We start from the raw sequence: 17,210 nt of genomic DNA on the forward strand, positions 1-17,210 counted from the left end.
AAGGGAAGGGAAGGGAAGGGAAGGGAAGGGAAGGGAAGGGAAGGGAAGGGAAGGGAAGGGAAGGGAAGGGAAGGGAAGGGAAGGGAAGGGAAGGGAAGGGAAGGGAAGGGAAGGGAAGGGAAGGGAAGGGAAGGGAAGGGAAGGGAAGGGAAGGGAAGGGAAGGGAAGGAAGTATTTTATTCTAAATGAAATTAAGTGAATTTGTTCTTATGACCACTCACCAAACAACTATTCACTGAATTCTACTACTAAACTGCTTGCAGTGCTTTTATCCAATGCATTTTATTTATCTAACATATTTTCAAAAGCTTGGTTTCTAAAGGGAATTAGTGTCAGCAAAACACATTCCACAAGAAGCCAGAAATCATGCAAGTAAGGCCATCTTCATAGCCTTAGCCTAATCTTATCTACTGGAAAGATAACCAAGGGCTATAGCTTAGGTTTATAAGCCTTTATATAGCGTTTCAAAATCCAGGATGATTTTGTTTTTATCACTTAACTCCTCCATTTGCAGGTAGAAACCATTGTTTTTGGCTAGTCTGTATATTGCTTTGCAGATTAGGACATAGGCTACTTGAAGGGTGCCCTTTTCTGTCAGTTGGGTGTCCATTTTTTGTATTTCTGGGGCACGATTCCCAGGGAGGTCACTCTGTGACTGTATAACTGTCATATTCAGAACTTGGGAGTAAAGGCCACTGTTGTCTTTGGGGTGAGTTCCTTTGGCCAGAGTTAGAGCAGTGTGGAAGGATGTACCAACCTGTGCGGATTTACGCAGTTGCAGAGTTTTTACTGATCCCAAGCTACAGGTGAGATCTAGACTTCTTCAGCAGAATATGTGAAAGAGGGAAGCAAGCCAAAAATGTGCATAGGAGTGAGCAGTAGAGAGCAGTAGGTACCATACTTGCACTGGTCTGTTCAGCTTTGGGACTCCCTGAGCAGCCTTCTCTGTCAGTTAGAATTTTAAGTCTGCCTTATGGAGACCAAGTCTAAAACCAAAATTGATTTTACTCACAGGAGTAAAGCTTTGCTAAAAGTCAGAGCAGATTGTCAAGCAGTTCAGGATCTGTGTAAGAACACTCCACGTAACAACATACCCTCCATCCAGGCATTGACAGCTGTGTGCACAGGAGACAAGGGAACACAGTTTGAAACAACTGGAAGAAAATTTGAGAATGGTTGAGAATTTGTCTTGGGGAAGACTCACCTAGTAATTATCCTGTTCAGGTAGCTTTCGTCTAAAAATGAGGATATTCTTAAAGCTTAGCAACATGTTTAAAAGGACATAATTAGACCTGTAACATCATATCAGCAAGCCCCTTATGGAATTCTTTTTATTGCTATATAGAACACAGATTCAACTGCTTAATTCCCAATTTGTATGGAGAAAGCATTAAGCCACTGCAATTTAAGACTCTTAACATTATGTCTTTTGTTAACTTAAAAATAATGATGGACTGGGTGTCCCTTTCCTAAATTGTGTGGTTTATTTATTTTTTCCATTTCATGGGAGCATTACAGAAGTATGTAGTGTAGATAAAGAGTATTTCTAGCCATCATCTTTGTGCTTTTCATCAATGCAAATTCAATCTGTCTTGAAAAGCACTGGACATTTTTACTTTTTACTTTTGGATATGTGTAAATCAATAGAAATAAAACCAAAGTTGTACCTATCCATCTGGATCCATAGTTTTTTCCTGTATTTTATGTCCTTTTATACTCAATTTGCATGCATGCATATAATAATTGTATAAAGAATGCTGATGTGGCATTTGTTGAGAGAATTTATTTGTTAAGGGACAGATTTTCTAGAAGTATTTGAAGAATGAAGGAATAATGAAGGTCATCTACTGCGGTTTTCAAAAATTTCTAAGGAAGAAATTGAAATCTGTGAGAGTGGGGAGTGAGCCCTTAAGAGGCTTTGTAAAGTATTCCAAAAGGTGTGTATCTGTCCGTGCACATTTGGACCTTCAGCACTACCACAGAATGGCCCACCCACCATATCTTTCTTCTGTCTGATCTAAAATATGAACTCAAATACTTTCTTCTTAAATTATTCATATAGCTGCTTCATGAGATGCAAACTCAGTGAGTGTCCTTGCTTACATCTCAGGAGAAAGTGTCATGTTTCACATTCAACTTATACTATGAGGACTGTTCACAAGCAAAAAGACAAACGTCATTTGTTAGAATGTTAGAATTGGTTAGAATTTGTCTTGGAATACAATCAAATGTAGTGGGTGCTGCTTTCAGTTAAGTAGAATTTGGTGAAATTGCACAAAGTAACAGAAGTTGCTTTCTTCACGTCTTCCATATTTTGAATAAAATCCTGCAAACATTGAGACTAATTCCCAGTATCTTTCATTCTTCCATTTAAGTTACCTTTGATCTTGAGGTATAAAACTATTACTGCAGTTTTCCACATTAAAATGCTCAGTCTCCAGATGGAGCTGCCTGCAGTGCCCCACTGGGCTGGGCAGAAAGCCTTATCAGCAAGGTCTGGCTCTGCCACCCTCACCCCTCACAGGTAGCACCTCACTGGCACAAACAGCCTTTTTAGCTACCTTTTATTACTCACAAAGAAAGTGTTGCTTATTGTGAGTTGGGATGACAGAGTTGGGCCCTTGGTGAACAAAGAGTCCAGGATTATCATTCCAAAAAGCCCCCTGAGGCCTGTATCAAGAGTTATTAACCACTGATTCAGCACATAGCATTATTTTGTAGGCTTAAGTGGGATTTCAGTGGTATATTGGGTCTTGTGTCTGTGTAGGGGTAAATTTTGCCCTCTGTTATTTTATCGTATAAATAGCTCCTACCATTTCTCTTTTACATTGTTGCTTAAATCTCTTTCAAAGGTACAATATCTTAATCCACTGCTACCTTTCTTTTCCTTCTGATAAAGAATAAATAAATTTTCAAATACACATATGACTGAAACAAAAGGCAAATAAGCTCTGCATGGTGTGTATTTGTATTTGGTGAGGAATACCTCATTTTGATTATTTCAGTCATCATTCATTTGAAAAGCAGAAACTATGATTGTTAAGCCTCATTATTTTCAATGAAGCCTGACAGTTTCAAGGTTAAACAGAAGACAGCTACTTTCATCCCAGTGGTATTTCTCTTCAAACATGGGCAGCTCTTCACTGACTTGTTCTGCTCTGGTGTGCAGTGCCATTGCTTGGTCACAGAGTGGTGTACATCTAAACCCAGTTGTAGGACAGTGTGTAAGCTGTGACATTCTACTTGTGTTTCCCCAAAAGGAGCCTCAATTACTGAAGTCATTCCTCCCCCTCCACCCCCCTCCTTGAATAAGCCACACAATATTTCTTTTTAACTGAACAGTGATTTAAATAAGCCATGATCTCAGATTTTACAGGTTTTATGCTGTCTCCCAGAAAAACAATTTTCAGCCCAAACCTTCTGTTTGTCCAAACAGTTTGATGTGTTTCTCCAGTGCTTTTATGTCTCTGAAGTACATTAGAGAGGGTGCTAGTGTGAAAGAGACCTCCAGCAAGAGTTAAAATGGCTGAGAATGCTGCTGTGCTTCTGAATACACATGCTAGTGAAAGAGGACTAATTGCCATTGCTTTCTGAAATTGCTTATGGACTGACAGCAGATGTAAAAGGGAAACTTCCCAATAAGAGAGGCTGACAAAACTGACTGATCAGTAACTGAGTTAAAATCCTTAGAACTCAGAAAACGTTGATATATTCATGTGAGAAAACTTAAAGGAGCAAATAACTTGTGAAATCCCTGACTTTATACCTGCATGAACTGACAGCACTGAGTTTTGGCTGTTTGGGTGCTGCCTCTATAAAGACAAAGTGCATTAGATGTTATTTTACAAAACCAGGGGTAAATGCACTAGTTGGTTAAGAAGTAAAAGTAACTATTGGAAAACTGAAGGGAGAGGAGCAGTGTTTTAGCAATTTTTTACCTGTGTATCCATTCCCCCAGAGTCCCTGTGGAACAGCGAGAATGAGCTGAACTTTCCACATACTTTTCCTAGTGTCTGATGATTACATTTGGGTGGTGAATTCTTAATCTCATTTCAGGAATTAAGTCACCTGGTGAGTACAATGAAAGGTGTAGCTTCATCGTGCTTGGTGGTTCCTGGAAAACAAGAGTGTTTCAATACGTACCAAGCACATTAGTCATGACTTGTGGCAATAAATCCGTGTTGACTAGTTTACGTGCACTGAAGTTACTAATGCATTCATTAGATAAAATGCATTTTGCAATTTTGATAAAGCTGTGTTATTTTTATTTCCTATCTGCATTTCTCATGTTGTATAATATTTTTTTAATTGTCTTTCAAGATAAGAAAAAAATGGTCAACTTTGTAACAATGAATACAGCTATTTGAACCTGCAACTCTGTTTATCCATTGTGGAAGCTGTGTGTATAATATTCTGGACATGGCTGTGAAAGTGTTCTGCTACACACAGTGTCTGCTTTTATATAGATGGTTTATTTGTGGAAGAGTTTTCATTGAAGGATACCATAAAACACAGACAAATTGAAGAAATAGCTTGAATACATGATTTCTGGAATACTGAAGATAAATGTGTACAGATACAAAATTATAAACAAATTTAGTCCTTTGCATTTTTCTACATAATTTAAGAAAAGAAAAATCAAATTAAGCCAGTGAGATTGAACATGTTTAAAGTGCCTGTGCCTTAAAGCTAAGAGGATTGGGCAGCTCTCTGTCCTACTTACTTACACTGTTAATTTTTCTGTAGTTGTATTGACACAATAATCACACAGGCCACCTTCAAAATATCATCATCCATGTCCTCAGAAACTTGGCTTGTTAAGTATTTTGAAAAAGTTTTTAAATAAAACACATCAGCTTTTAGACATAAATTTATAAACTGGACAGTAAAAGTATCTGTTGGATAATGAGCAAGATATTATTTAAAGGGAAACAATAGTTAAGTGCAACATTTAACAAGAGTCACGGACAGCTCATATTTTTAAAAGTGTAAAAATTAATTGTCCTGCTTACACCAAAGTGTATATTGTACCACAGGGTTGCTGTGTTTTGTGTTAATGCCATACAAGGCCCTCAGATACATCATGCAAAGGAGAAGTGAGTTGATATATATCACTGACTGCAGATGGGTTGGGATGTAGGTTAAAAAGTTTTTCACAAGTTGTCTGCATTTTCCCTTAATGTCTCTCTTTTACAGTAGTGCTTTGTTTCTGAGCGTGACCACCACCAGGACAGCTTGGTTCAGTGCAAACACTGTCTCTTTCAGCCAGAACATTCCTAACATTAGCTTCCTTTTTTTTTCTCTCCTCTCCCTCTCCCCTGCCCCCTCTCAGGTTGGAAAGGCTGGTGGACGTCCTGAGGAAGAAGGTTGGAGCAGGGACCATTAGGACCGTGATCTGATTGAAAGCTGTAGTCTAAGGAAGCTTTCACATCTGGTGACCAGGCTGCTTCATTCAGCACTGTGTAAACACTGAAGCCTTAACTTAGCAAACAGTTGTTAGAAGTGGGACACTCCAGTGACATTCCAAGCTGAGATAAAATCAAATCATAAATGTTTAACTACTTTGCTGCTGAGTTCTGTGATTTGTTAAAATGTTTCACTGCAAACATATGTTTGTTTTTAACCAAATGCATTGTGGCACAGTGTATTGTGAAAAATTATGTAGATGCTTATTTTAACAGTCTGTCTTCTCAGTGTTAAGACTATAGTCTGCTGCAAGGCACAGCATGGTCATTTTTTAAATACTGCAGGCTTCAGGTTTAAAATGCTGCAAAGCAGTTTCAAAATTTAAATCCCTTATTTTATTTGTGAGGCTAAAAATAGTCCATTATTTGTATGTTAAATATATTAATTTATAAAGTAGGTTGGCATTCAAGAAATATCTCTGGCTGGTATATTGGACATTTTTTCCTCCTTATTCATAGCCCATTGAATTGCAGGTAGTTACTGTGGCTACATCAAAGGGCAGGATAAATGTATAGCTTTATACAACAGTTGAATAGCTTCTGCTAGTACATGGCATTTTCAGTATACATTAAAAAGAAATTTACGTTTAGGTTTGACTGGAAATACAGCTTACAGAATTGCAACATGAAAGCCTTGTGACATTGTACAGTGTCTCAGACAGTAGAGAAAATTTCCTATATTCTTTTTAATCACTCTTCTGTCTTTTTAAATGAGGAAAAGCTTTCAGATTTCAGAAAGCGCTTTATCATTTAAAATTTCACCTTTTCAGTGTTTGCCTCTTCTCATCCCCATTCTACAAGACTCAGATTGCTCTGTAGTGCAGGAGTACCATCCAGGTTGGGTTTGAGGCCAAACTATCAATCCTCAGCTTTCTGTACTCATGAAGTGCCCAGGACTTAAAGTCTGAAGCATTGAATGTGACAGGGAGGAGAGAAACTGAGGACTGAGGAGGAAAATTTGGGGTACATAGACATTATAGGCTCTATGATACATTAGAGTTGAATTTAGAGTTGTGTTTGTGACCCAAGAATTTCCCTGTATGAACAGTCAGGCCAGTACTCACAAAATCCTGCTCAAGAAAGCAGCTGTAATCTCTGAGCATCCCAAATTCAATGAAGAATCTCAGCAGCCAGCTGGGCTTTAGTGTCTCCTCAGGACAAGCCTACTCAGGCAAGGTGGATGTAGCTCCCGAGGCTTCCACTTGTCTGCTTTGCTTTGTGTTTAATGTTGTCACACGGTCTTACCTCTTAATGCTTGCTTGTTCAGATGTTGTGATAGTGCAGTCTATCTTGAAAAAATGAAATTTTAGTTTTAGGTGTAGAGAGAGACATTTTAGTGTCTGTTTTTTCTTTCAAACACTTAAATGTTAAACCTTCTTCATCTGCAGACCCAAGCCCCTCCTAGTTTCAGCTGACTAAATCTAACCTCTTACAGGGAGATAAGTAGCATCCCTCCAAGCCACATTTACCCAAGTCACTTCTAGAAACTTCTGAAGTGCTCCTTTTTGACCTTTGGTCAATCCTAAGATAGCCAGTGAGTCTGGAGCCTCTCCCCCACACCTATTCAGTGGGAAGAAATTTTAATGCTTCCAAACCAGAGGATTGCCACCCCCCAGATTCCGGCCCCTTCACCATCTCCCGTGTGCTGCTGGTCAGCTCGTTGGGTGACTCAACAGCTCTTTGTCCTCCTGTCCTCATGAGCTTTGTGCACAAAGTGGATGACAAGATCTCCTGTCAGTGCTATTGAACTATTTCTGCTGTAAGGAGGTAGTAAGGAAGGAATAAAGACAAAAATGTAAGGACTACTATGCTGTGCTAGACCAAAGCCCAAAGACTGCCTTTGGCAATAACAAATTGCCAAAGGCAATGCCTAGGAAAGGTAAAAAGTCAGGCCAGATCTAGTGACCACTCTCTCAACTGGTGTCCCAGCAATTTGTTAGTTAGAGGCTTTCTAAGCCAGAGGTGGTGTCTTTGTATTTAGCAGCACTTTTTTATGACCCGTTTTTTAATCCATTAAAATTGTTTGTATCTACTTGTTCCTTTCACAAGGTCTTTTGCAGTTAATGATGCATCGAATTAAAAAATACTTCCTTTTCTCTTATGAACCAGCTCTATTCATTTGCTATCAAGTTTGTGTATGAGAGAAGTGGTGAGGAACTATTCCCTGTTCATATTTCCATGTCCCATGTGATTTTACATATTTGGCATCATTTCCCCTGCTTTTCTTTTCCATAGAGAGCCCCTAGTCTCATTTAAAGGATTTGTCCCATGTTTTTAATTGGCTTTGTCATACTAATCTTTCTTTTTTTTTCCAGCTCTGCAGTGTTTTTACCTAGATGCAACACGGTTTGTGCCTAGTGTTCAAGATATAGACAAAATGTGACTTTAATGGTTGTCATAATTATGTTTCCGATTCTCTGTGCTATTTGTAACCGTGTTTAACATTGGACTTGCTTTCTGACAGATTATTTATTTGTATTAATATTTCTGTAATAAAATGACAACTCCTCTAGATCTCCTTCCTCAGTTGTAATGTTCAGTTCAGAGTTCATTGTAGCCTGAATGAAGACAGAACTGTTTTATGAATAACACAGCATTTATGGGTACTGAATGTCACCGGTTGTTTTTGCATTCCCTGGTGACCATAAGCTCTTAGCCCATCTCTTCTCACAGCTTCTCTTTAATACTGACAGTACTGAAGTATCATCAGCATCTCCATGCTGAGTATGGTGATATGAAATACTGGCATCTCCAAATTAACCCCCTCTTCAAGGTGATTTCTTAGTTAAGTTAAACACGGCTTCTGGGACAAAGATGCCTGTAGGACAATAAGGTAGCTTTTCCTTCACTGTGAGAAGGAAACATTTATTCTTACACACTGTTTTAATCTCACTTTGAAGTACTTATTTTTCAGTGTAAAATTATTAATTATTGCTTGGAAGCTTTTGTGGGGAAGTTGTTTGCTACTTTGAAAATGCAAGTTTACTAAATCAGAGCTTATGTTCCATGCATGAATGTGCTGAGTTCCTCCTTCCCCTTGGAGCGTCTAGAACTCCTCACCTTTTCCCAAGTATTTCTGTGTCCAAGTGAATAATCTTGTGAATGCAGACTTCCTACAGCCAGACTGTTTGACCTCCACCCTCTTGTGTCCATTGGCTTTTTTTGGAAAAGTAAATGGGCCATGCAAAAGCGATCTAGCAGGCTTGATGTCAGATACATTTGATTGCAGGTAATACTTGATTCAATAAAATTAAGTGACAGTTTTGCTCCATAATTTTTCTTTTGACACATTATACCCAAAGTGAAAAAATAGTTCCTGACTCTGTCTTTTGTCTTGCACCAAGCAGCCTGTAATTCAGTGATAATTTACGTTAGGGTGTTTCGTCATAAATGACAAGTGTGGATAAATGTATTTTATTTGTGATTAAATCAAATGTGTTGATTTTTAGAATTCAGCTGGAAATGTTTCTATTCTTTGGAAAGAACCATGGGAAATTTACTATGTTGAAGTAGAAAGATTCAAAAACACTTGGGTTCTCCCTCTTCCTTGCTAACAACCTGGTGTGTGGTCTTTGGCAAATTCCTTAGTGACTGTTGATAAAGGTATGCAGTCCCTGAAGAGGTTCCTGGGCTCCTCCAGGGTGTTTGCAAAGGTATCTATGTGGTTAATGTCAAAACACTTTCACTTCTTCACCTGCTGAAGTGAGCAGCGTAAATCACATAGGTCTGGTAGTGGAGGCCCACCCCTTAGTGCCCTCAGCAGAACTTCTGGTCCTGTTGAGCCCGGCCTAATTTCAGCCTTTCAATGTAATGAGGGCAGGAAATCTGCTCTGGTCAGTAGAAAGAGGCGATACGGACAACATGAGTTAATGAGCTTATCATATTGTTTATTCATTGAGAACTGATTGATGCCTGTGCAGAGCTCTGAAAGTGAAAAGAAACCTGCTCCCATACAGCAGACAAATTCAATTGTCACTTCTGTCCTAATATATGTGAGAAAGATGAGATTGCATCTGATTATGTACCAGGAGTAGCAATTAATTTCCCTCCTGATGGAAAAACAGTTCATGATGAAAGGTGGCTCACCACAGGTGAATCTTATGGTGACAACTGTAATTACTGGTCAAATTAGGGTCCCTGCTGTCTGGAATAAAACAGAGATACTCAGAAATGTTCTTCCCCTGTGAGATTTTGGGTCTTTTTCCTGATGATCCTGCAGCACGTGATGCATTGGGAACCATTTCTGGTATATGCATGGGTAAAATATGTAAATAGCATCATGTTGGCTCGGGATAAGAGCATTATTAATGCTTTTCAGCACTGTAATTATATTCCTAGTAAGCCTTCCCTAAGCCCTCACTAATTAACAATATTGTGACAAATCAACTTTAACAGAAAAGAACTGTGGACCTTTAGTCTTTTAGTACTATTTTTAATGCAGCACACAGCTGAATACTGGTGGCGTGGCTTTCTGTACTAGTGTTGGGAAAACTGCTGATACTGAAAAGTTTACGGCCAGCTCAGTCTTGTTAGTGGAGTCCTGTAGCTAAATTCTGTTTGGTTCCTCTTTAAATACATTCATGGCAAAATAAAATTCATTAGTTAATCATTAATGTTAAGGAATATTAAAACTGTTTTTATAAATAAGCTATCATTGAAATGGTTTGGTGATGTCAGTATGTTGTCATATGCACATTTATTTGTTTATTCCAAATCAGGAACATTTTACAAGATTGACTTTATATATATTCTTACCAGGTGATCAAGAGTTGTAACATCTTTAATCCATGTACACAAATGAACTTACTGTCTAAATGTCAGGATTTCTCTGTGCCTTTATTTCTGTCAATTAGGAAAGGGCTGTTGGTTTTGTTGGGTTTTCTTCTTCTTAACTTCTACTGCTGAAGTTTTCCCCCCCATGCAAGAATCAGCTGTGAGGCACATGAAATCACTGCTGGGCAGTTTCTCCTGCTGCGATCGCAGCAGTACATGGGCTGACTCTTATCGCTGTAACATTTCACATCGGGTCTGCAGAACTGGACTTTCTCTGTTTGTTCTTCTCATGCATTGGTAAATAAAATGTATTCACAAGTTCAAAAAGACAAAGTAGTGTTCTCTTATTAAGTCGATTATAAGTCAGCTGTTGAGCTTCAGTGTTCTGAAAATTTCATTCTTCAGTTTTGTTGGGAGCCCACGTGTTCTGGGAGGCTTTTAAACAAATACTTGAAATGGTTGAAAGATTTACATTGCCAGAGCCTAGCTAAATATGTAGTCTTTAGAAAAGACATGGTTTATTTTGGCACCATTTGAAAAACTCAAATATTTTAAACATTTGTTAAGTTTGAGCTTGCACATTTGAACTAAAAGTTTGCATTCCAAAATTGCATCTCAGGTTACCTGTCTCTCTCTCTTTTGTATTTTATAATCCCTTTATTAAAATAGTCTGCAAAAAAAGTTGGGTTTAAGTGTGATTTTTTTTATTGTTAATTGTAAAATATTGTCATTAAAAATCAATTTTAAGGTAACATGTACCTTGTAACTTTGTTCAACTAGATGTCACCAATACAAAGCCAGAAGTGTTTTCAGAATTTAGGATTTTATGTTGGTAGCCAATACTTGGTTGTAAAATTAATGGAACACAGTAATAGCAGGACCAAATCCTGCAGTGCTTTTCTCTTAGTCCTATTATGTACTGTAATGAGTAAGTACTAACTTTGCTGGTGAGTGCAAAGCCAGGTAATAAAGAAAATAGACTGAAAAGCTATGAAATAGAACAGCTTGAGGAAAAGGAAGAGCAGTCTTTGACTTGGAATTGGTTTTCTTTTCCTTCCTTTGTCAGAAAGGAGGAGCAAGGCCAAGGTTTAGTCCAGTTGAAAAAAAAAGATAAAAACAAACACAAAAAAGCAAAAAAAAACCAGCATCCAAAATAACATCACTTTTATTTTCTTTGAAGTTTTAACCTGAAACTTGTACTTAAAACCAAAAAGTTGAGAATTTATTAATTGAAATCACCATATTTTGTTCAAAACTTGCCAGACACCTGTTCACAAGTCCTGAGCACACTGTTGCAGTGGTGTTCATGCTCTGGCGTGTTGCCCAGGCAGTTGCCAGCTGCAGAGGGTCACACTCCTTTCTGAGAAGCTCTCATCAGCGGGAGTCAGGCATGATCCCTCATGGTGACCTCGGGCCAAAGGTCCATGCAGTGCCACGTTGACAAAAGTTCATCATGGTTTGAACAGCTTCTGACCATGATAAATGCAGGTCCATTTTCATATGGTAAAACAGCAATATAACCAATAGAGTTGGTCACAACTGCTTCCCAGTGCCATGAAAATAAAAGGTTAGGATTGCCCTTGCAGAATACATGACATAAATTTGTGATGATTGATGATCTCACATGAATATGCACACTACATTTCACACACTGTTCAAAAAGATAGTGGTTTTGCAAAGAATTTAAAGAATGGAAATTGTTTTATTTGTTCATTAATAAGTATTAACAGAACTGGTTGCAGTGACAAACTTATAAGAAAAATCAAAATATTAAGATGCAAAAATAAAAAGCTACTTTGGTAGTACTCTAATTTATTGTCTGAAGCCACAGGACTTTGTTCATGATTATTTGGCTCACTGATGTGGTGCCTATATTCCACAAGTTTTATGATCAATGAGATAAAAATCTCAAAAATCAGTCTATGAGAAATGAGGCTACTGGAGTGGATGTATGTCTAAGTGGATGTAGCTATCAATTTAGATGTACTCCTTAGAATCAAGATTTCACATATGTCTAAGTAAAATCAAAAAGTTAATTCATTTCTTCATATAAATAAAATAACAAGCAGTATGGTCTTCATCAATACATGCGCATAGCACTAAAATCATACCATCTGGTACTTTAGTAGGGTATATAAAATTAAAAGAGCTTTGTGTCTTCACTTTAGACAGGGAACATTTTCCCTCACCCTTAACAATCTACCAGTGTTTAGAGTACAAGATAACAATTAAATTTTGAGCAGAACACCAGAAAGTATTGGGTGAAATACAAATATGCATGTGTGGAAGCTTTGCCTGCTTCAGACAGAAGAGGATAAAAAGTTATTAGAATGAGCAACAGAAATACTTTGCTATGCTTACATATGGAGTTTTAAAAACTTCACGGAAGTCAAAGCAAGACACAGCTGTTGTAATATTTGAAAGTAGATGTCTCAATAAGGTTAAAGTTGGTATGTCAGCATAAGGCTAGGAAATTATTTGAAAATTGGTTGATTCATTTTTTTACTAAATTTGTGTTTGATAGAACAAGCTACCTTGGTTCTAAATTTCAAATAAAACATTTCTAATTAACACATACCTGTTTTTGTCAGCAGATAATCAGTATGAAAATTGCCAGTCTCCTCTACTTCTGTTGTCCTATTGCTAAGGTTTTCTCAATATATACAGGAAACAAAAAAGTTGTATTAAAATACTAAATATTGAGTTATATTTAGTAGGATCTGAACCCTTCTACAATTTTCATCAATAGATCTCAGAACACATTTGAAAGAAAATTTAATAGCATTTTGTACCTAAGTTGGCAGAAGTGCCTAAATGAGCATTTGACTACATGACTGGCCAGATATAGGGCAGATGTGTAGGAAGGCAGTGGCAAACAGCTTGAGGAGCTGCAGCCTTTTCAGTGGACCAGACTGATAACCACTAGGAAGTCTGGAAGATCTAATTTACAGCTCTCAGGTATTTATTCTCAGCTATCCAAGATAATCTGTTGCCACTCTATGAATAAAGGCAAGGGCCCTGTCTATAGCAAAGTTGTCATTTGGCGTCAATTATTTGCTTAGTAGTTGCCTTAAGACAAGCTATAAAGTCACATCAACAACAAATTTTATATTTACAAAAGGAATAGTATCCCTGTTGGACTGCTTTGGGAACTAATATTTGGCTGCTGTACCAAAAATCTGGAAAAATCTCTGGAGCTCTGTACCTCTTACATGGACTATACTGGAGAATCAATGAAACTGAATTGTACCATCCTAATTTACTCTGGGTTTCTGCTTCTGTGAATTACAGCAATGTTTAGCTGTGCAGAAGGGAGTGGCTCCTTTGGAGACAAAGAGGATCCTGTGGAGTTTCAGAGCGTCTGAAGACACATGTGGAAATGAATGGATTTCATGGGGAGCGGAGCTCAGAAAGGTTAGTGTGATCTTAGGGCCAGACTGCTCCCACAAGGGATACCAACCTGTGGGGACAGCTGTGTTGTGTGCAGTAACTGAGTTGCAGCAGCAGCAGCACGGTGAAGGTGCTGATGTCTCTTCTGCTGACTAGACAACCCACATTCCCCCTTCCCCACGGGTGCAGGGTTCCTTGCCTGGTGCACATGCATGCATTGCCAAGACAGAGATCCTCACTTGGGCCTTTAGACCACCTCACTGCTTGGGCCCAGACACCTCCTATACTAATGTTTTTCTGTAATTCACCAGGTCTCCATGAAAGACAGCCAGATAAGTATTGATCAGCCCAGCTGTGGCCAAGATTGGTGGGGCTGTACGTGCCAGTCGAGTGGGCAAAGGGAAAGAGAGGTCAGGACAGAAAGGAGAGGAGAAATGGTAGAGGTGACCATGCTTGGCAAATCCTCATAGGGTCTTGAGATTCTGTCTGGCTGTGGGGTCCCAGCAGACAGGGAACCACAGACATGCATTTCCACAGAGAACTGGAAGCCAGTCTTTAATACCATACCCAGGCTTGCCAGCCACCAAGGCCTGACTGTGCCTGATGTCATCTCTGATTTACACAGGCAATCAAATCTCGGCCTAAGCCATTCACAGAAGCTGCTTGTTGGGCTACTTTCAGTGTTTCTGTACATCCTTGCTAGAGTGAGGAACCTATCACAGATGCATGAGCCAGGGCTGTGCTCAGCTGGTAGCTGCACCTCTGCTGGAAGAGCTGAGACCAAGTCATGATTACCAGGTCAGGCAGTGCAGGAGAAGCAGACCCCTAGAGCTAAAAGATGGCATGTAGCACCCACAGCCAGCTGCTGTACCTTTGGAGCTGGCTCCACAGAGATCCCTGGGATGGGTTGCCTGGTGGCAGGCAGTAGAATCACATCTCTTAGTTTTGTGTCATTTCTGTGGGATCCTGAGTGCCTTGAGACTGCTCTGGGACATGAACCAAAACGCAGAAAGTGAAGCCAGATGGGTGAATGGCTTTTAAAATGCATGACTATAGATGCATCGAGTGAAATTTGCCTCAGAAATTTGCTCTTCAGAGATATCTGTCTGCCTGGATTTTGCACAGAAAAGGGCTTGCTCCCTCATTCTGTCCCAAAAGCACTGCATATGGGACTAACTGCACTTGTTTGTAGTATTTTGGGACTGCAGTTTACTCCCCTCCTGAGAGCCTGAAGTGCAGGAGAAGCAAGGACAAAGATGGACAAACTCACCCTGCAATGTGTTGAGCAAAGGCTTGACTAAAGGCTGTGTTGTCAATGCACAGGGATAGGTGTGAACAGTGAGAGGGACTGTTCATATCTGCACAGCTACAGCACCAAACCTTTGAGTACAGCAACGACCACCATGGCACGAGATGGATGAAGGTCAGCAAGGTTTGCAGTTTTGCTCTTCTTTGATCACATAATGGAGAAACTCAACTCAACTGGCTTTCAAGCAGTTAAATGCCAGGCTTGCTACACAGTTTCCCTGTCTGCTGAGGATAATTTTATTTCCCCAAAGCTCTAATATCCACTGGAGTAAGAATTATAAATCTGAACAACTTGTGCCTAAAGAAAATGAACTTCATCCGTGGGTGTTTTTTTGAAATCCCACAGGACTTTTCTCAATAGTCCTACATAGCAAATCAACAACTGCCTGTTCTAACAATCCACCCTGTTTTCCAGTAATGGAATTATCCTTGTAATTTTCCATTCATTGAAATCTAGTCTGCAAGTGACCAGCTTTGCATGTTACGAGGTGCTTTCTCCAGAACTTTACCCTCACACAGCCTCATTTCCTGCAGAGCCAACTATTGCTCTTGAGTGACCTGCTACCTACTATCTCATTAAAAGTCTGGGGTTTTTTCAGGGCTATTGACATTTTATCCACTTAGAGCTTTTCCAAAACCACCTGCTGCAGGTGTCTGACTAGGTGCTATGACTATTGCTTTCCACTAGTAGTAAAGCAAACTGAGGACTGGCAGGCTGAACCACATATTACCCTCTTGACCCAGGATGTGTAGGAGATATACCACCACCTGTCATAGGCATGTCCTGTTCCCTCCTTCTGCCCCACCCCCGCTTGCAAAACCTGTAAGTTATGTCTTTAGTTCCTATTCAGTTACTCTTTTACCTAAATGATGGATATACAGCATAGGTATATAGCTAGCTGCCATGTCAATTTATGGTGATTATCATATGTGCATGTAGCATATTTCAACCCAAAGAAAAAGCTTTAAAAAGCTTGAAAAGTAATTGCACATCATAAATGTGAGAAGCCCTATAGAATCAACATACAGAAAAGCAAGTGTCAGGCTCCTCATTTTTGACTTACTCTTGCTTTCCTGCTGCACTTGCCCTAGGGCAGCTGGATATCAACCACAGCTACACCAATTCCAGCACTCCTTGGTTTGGATGCATAAAGTCCCAGGCCTTCAGGTGGAACTACAAATGTGTGGGGAATTACAGATCCATGATGAAGGACTCCATAGATGATCTGTTGAACTTGTTTTCTAGTTGGTCGTCTTTCAGCTTCAGACCTATGGGTCTCATTATGCTTCGTTTTCCTGAGAACTCAAAGAGAAATTTATTACCCAAAATCCTTCCCCATTTTGGTATCTGGGGACCATGAATAGTAATCTTACCATTATCTTCTTTTGGATAAACTGAACAGGGTGAGTTTCTGGTATCAGGTATTGCTCAGAGAGTAAGGCATTTCTAATTCTTGGACATGCAGACGCTTCACATGTACACAGTGTGATTCCTTTTCCTGCATTCATATATGGTCAGTACAGAGCTGATTTTATGCACATTCCTGATTTCAAGGAGCATGCTCTCTCTCTAAGGCACAGCATCACCCCAGGACTTTGAGTTCAATATCCTAGACAGCCCTTCAGAATATGTTTATTTCCATTCCTCTCTAAGAATTTCTGGATGTAGAAGAGAATAGAGAGAAAATTATCTGAGGCAAAAAAAAAAAAAAAAACCAGTAATAAAAGAACAATGAAAAAAATTTAAAAAGGTAGTAAAATAGATTTAGGAAGCTCATTTCAGTGAACTCTGCTTCATTAATACTGATGCCTACATATCCTGGATTTTTGTTGGTAGACCATAAATCTTGCCCAATGGGGAAAGAAATATATCCCTGTCACAACTATCTGAAAGTCAGAATTGCTGAAGCCAGGTAGATGTCTTGTAAGGCTGCTGAAAAAAAAATAAAAAACAAACCAAAAAAAAACCCTAAAGTGATTGTGTAGTTAATCTTGTTGGTTTAGTTGTGTTCCATGGTGATTTTAATTATACTGTAATTTGAGCTATGTCAAAGGATAGTAAGAATAGTGGCTGGGTAGAGGTTAGTGGAATGTCAATGAAAAGAAGTGATTTGGGGGGCAGATGTGATGGGCTGGAATATTGCTGTGCTCCCAGAGTGGGGGTGAGGCTGTTCTTGGCATGAGTATGACAGGGAGGGAGCAATGCCAAGAGGCAGTTAGGGCTGGCAGGAAGGGATGACAGTTGCTGAGTAGGAAAAGTTATACTGCACTATT

At 39.2% G+C, this 17,210-nt stretch overlaps 1 protein-coding gene across 7 annotated transcripts in view; it reads left to right on the top strand.

Moving 5' to 3' along the window:
* The window catches only part of MIPOL1 (mirror-image polydactyly 1), a 185,893-nt gene extending 175,322 nt beyond the window's left edge, over positions 1-10,571 (top strand). For all 7 annotated transcript variants that reach the window (XM_072930225.1, XM_072930226.1, XM_072930227.1 and 4 more), the window contains one exon: positions 5,333-10,571. In XM_072930225.1, coding sequence (XP_072786326.1) covers positions 5,333-5,399 — 67 coding nt within the window. In that variant the 3' untranslated portion in view covers positions 5,400-10,571. The remainder of the gene's footprint in view (positions 1-5,332) is intronic.
* Positions 10,572-17,210: the final 6,639 nt, after the last annotated feature.

Source organism: Taeniopygia guttata, chromosome 5 (genome assembly GCF_048771995.1).
Source record: "Taeniopygia guttata chromosome 5, bTaeGut7.mat, whole genome shotgun sequence".
Classification (NCBI taxonomy): domain Eukaryota; kingdom Metazoa; phylum Chordata; class Aves; order Passeriformes; family Estrildidae; genus Taeniopygia; species Taeniopygia guttata.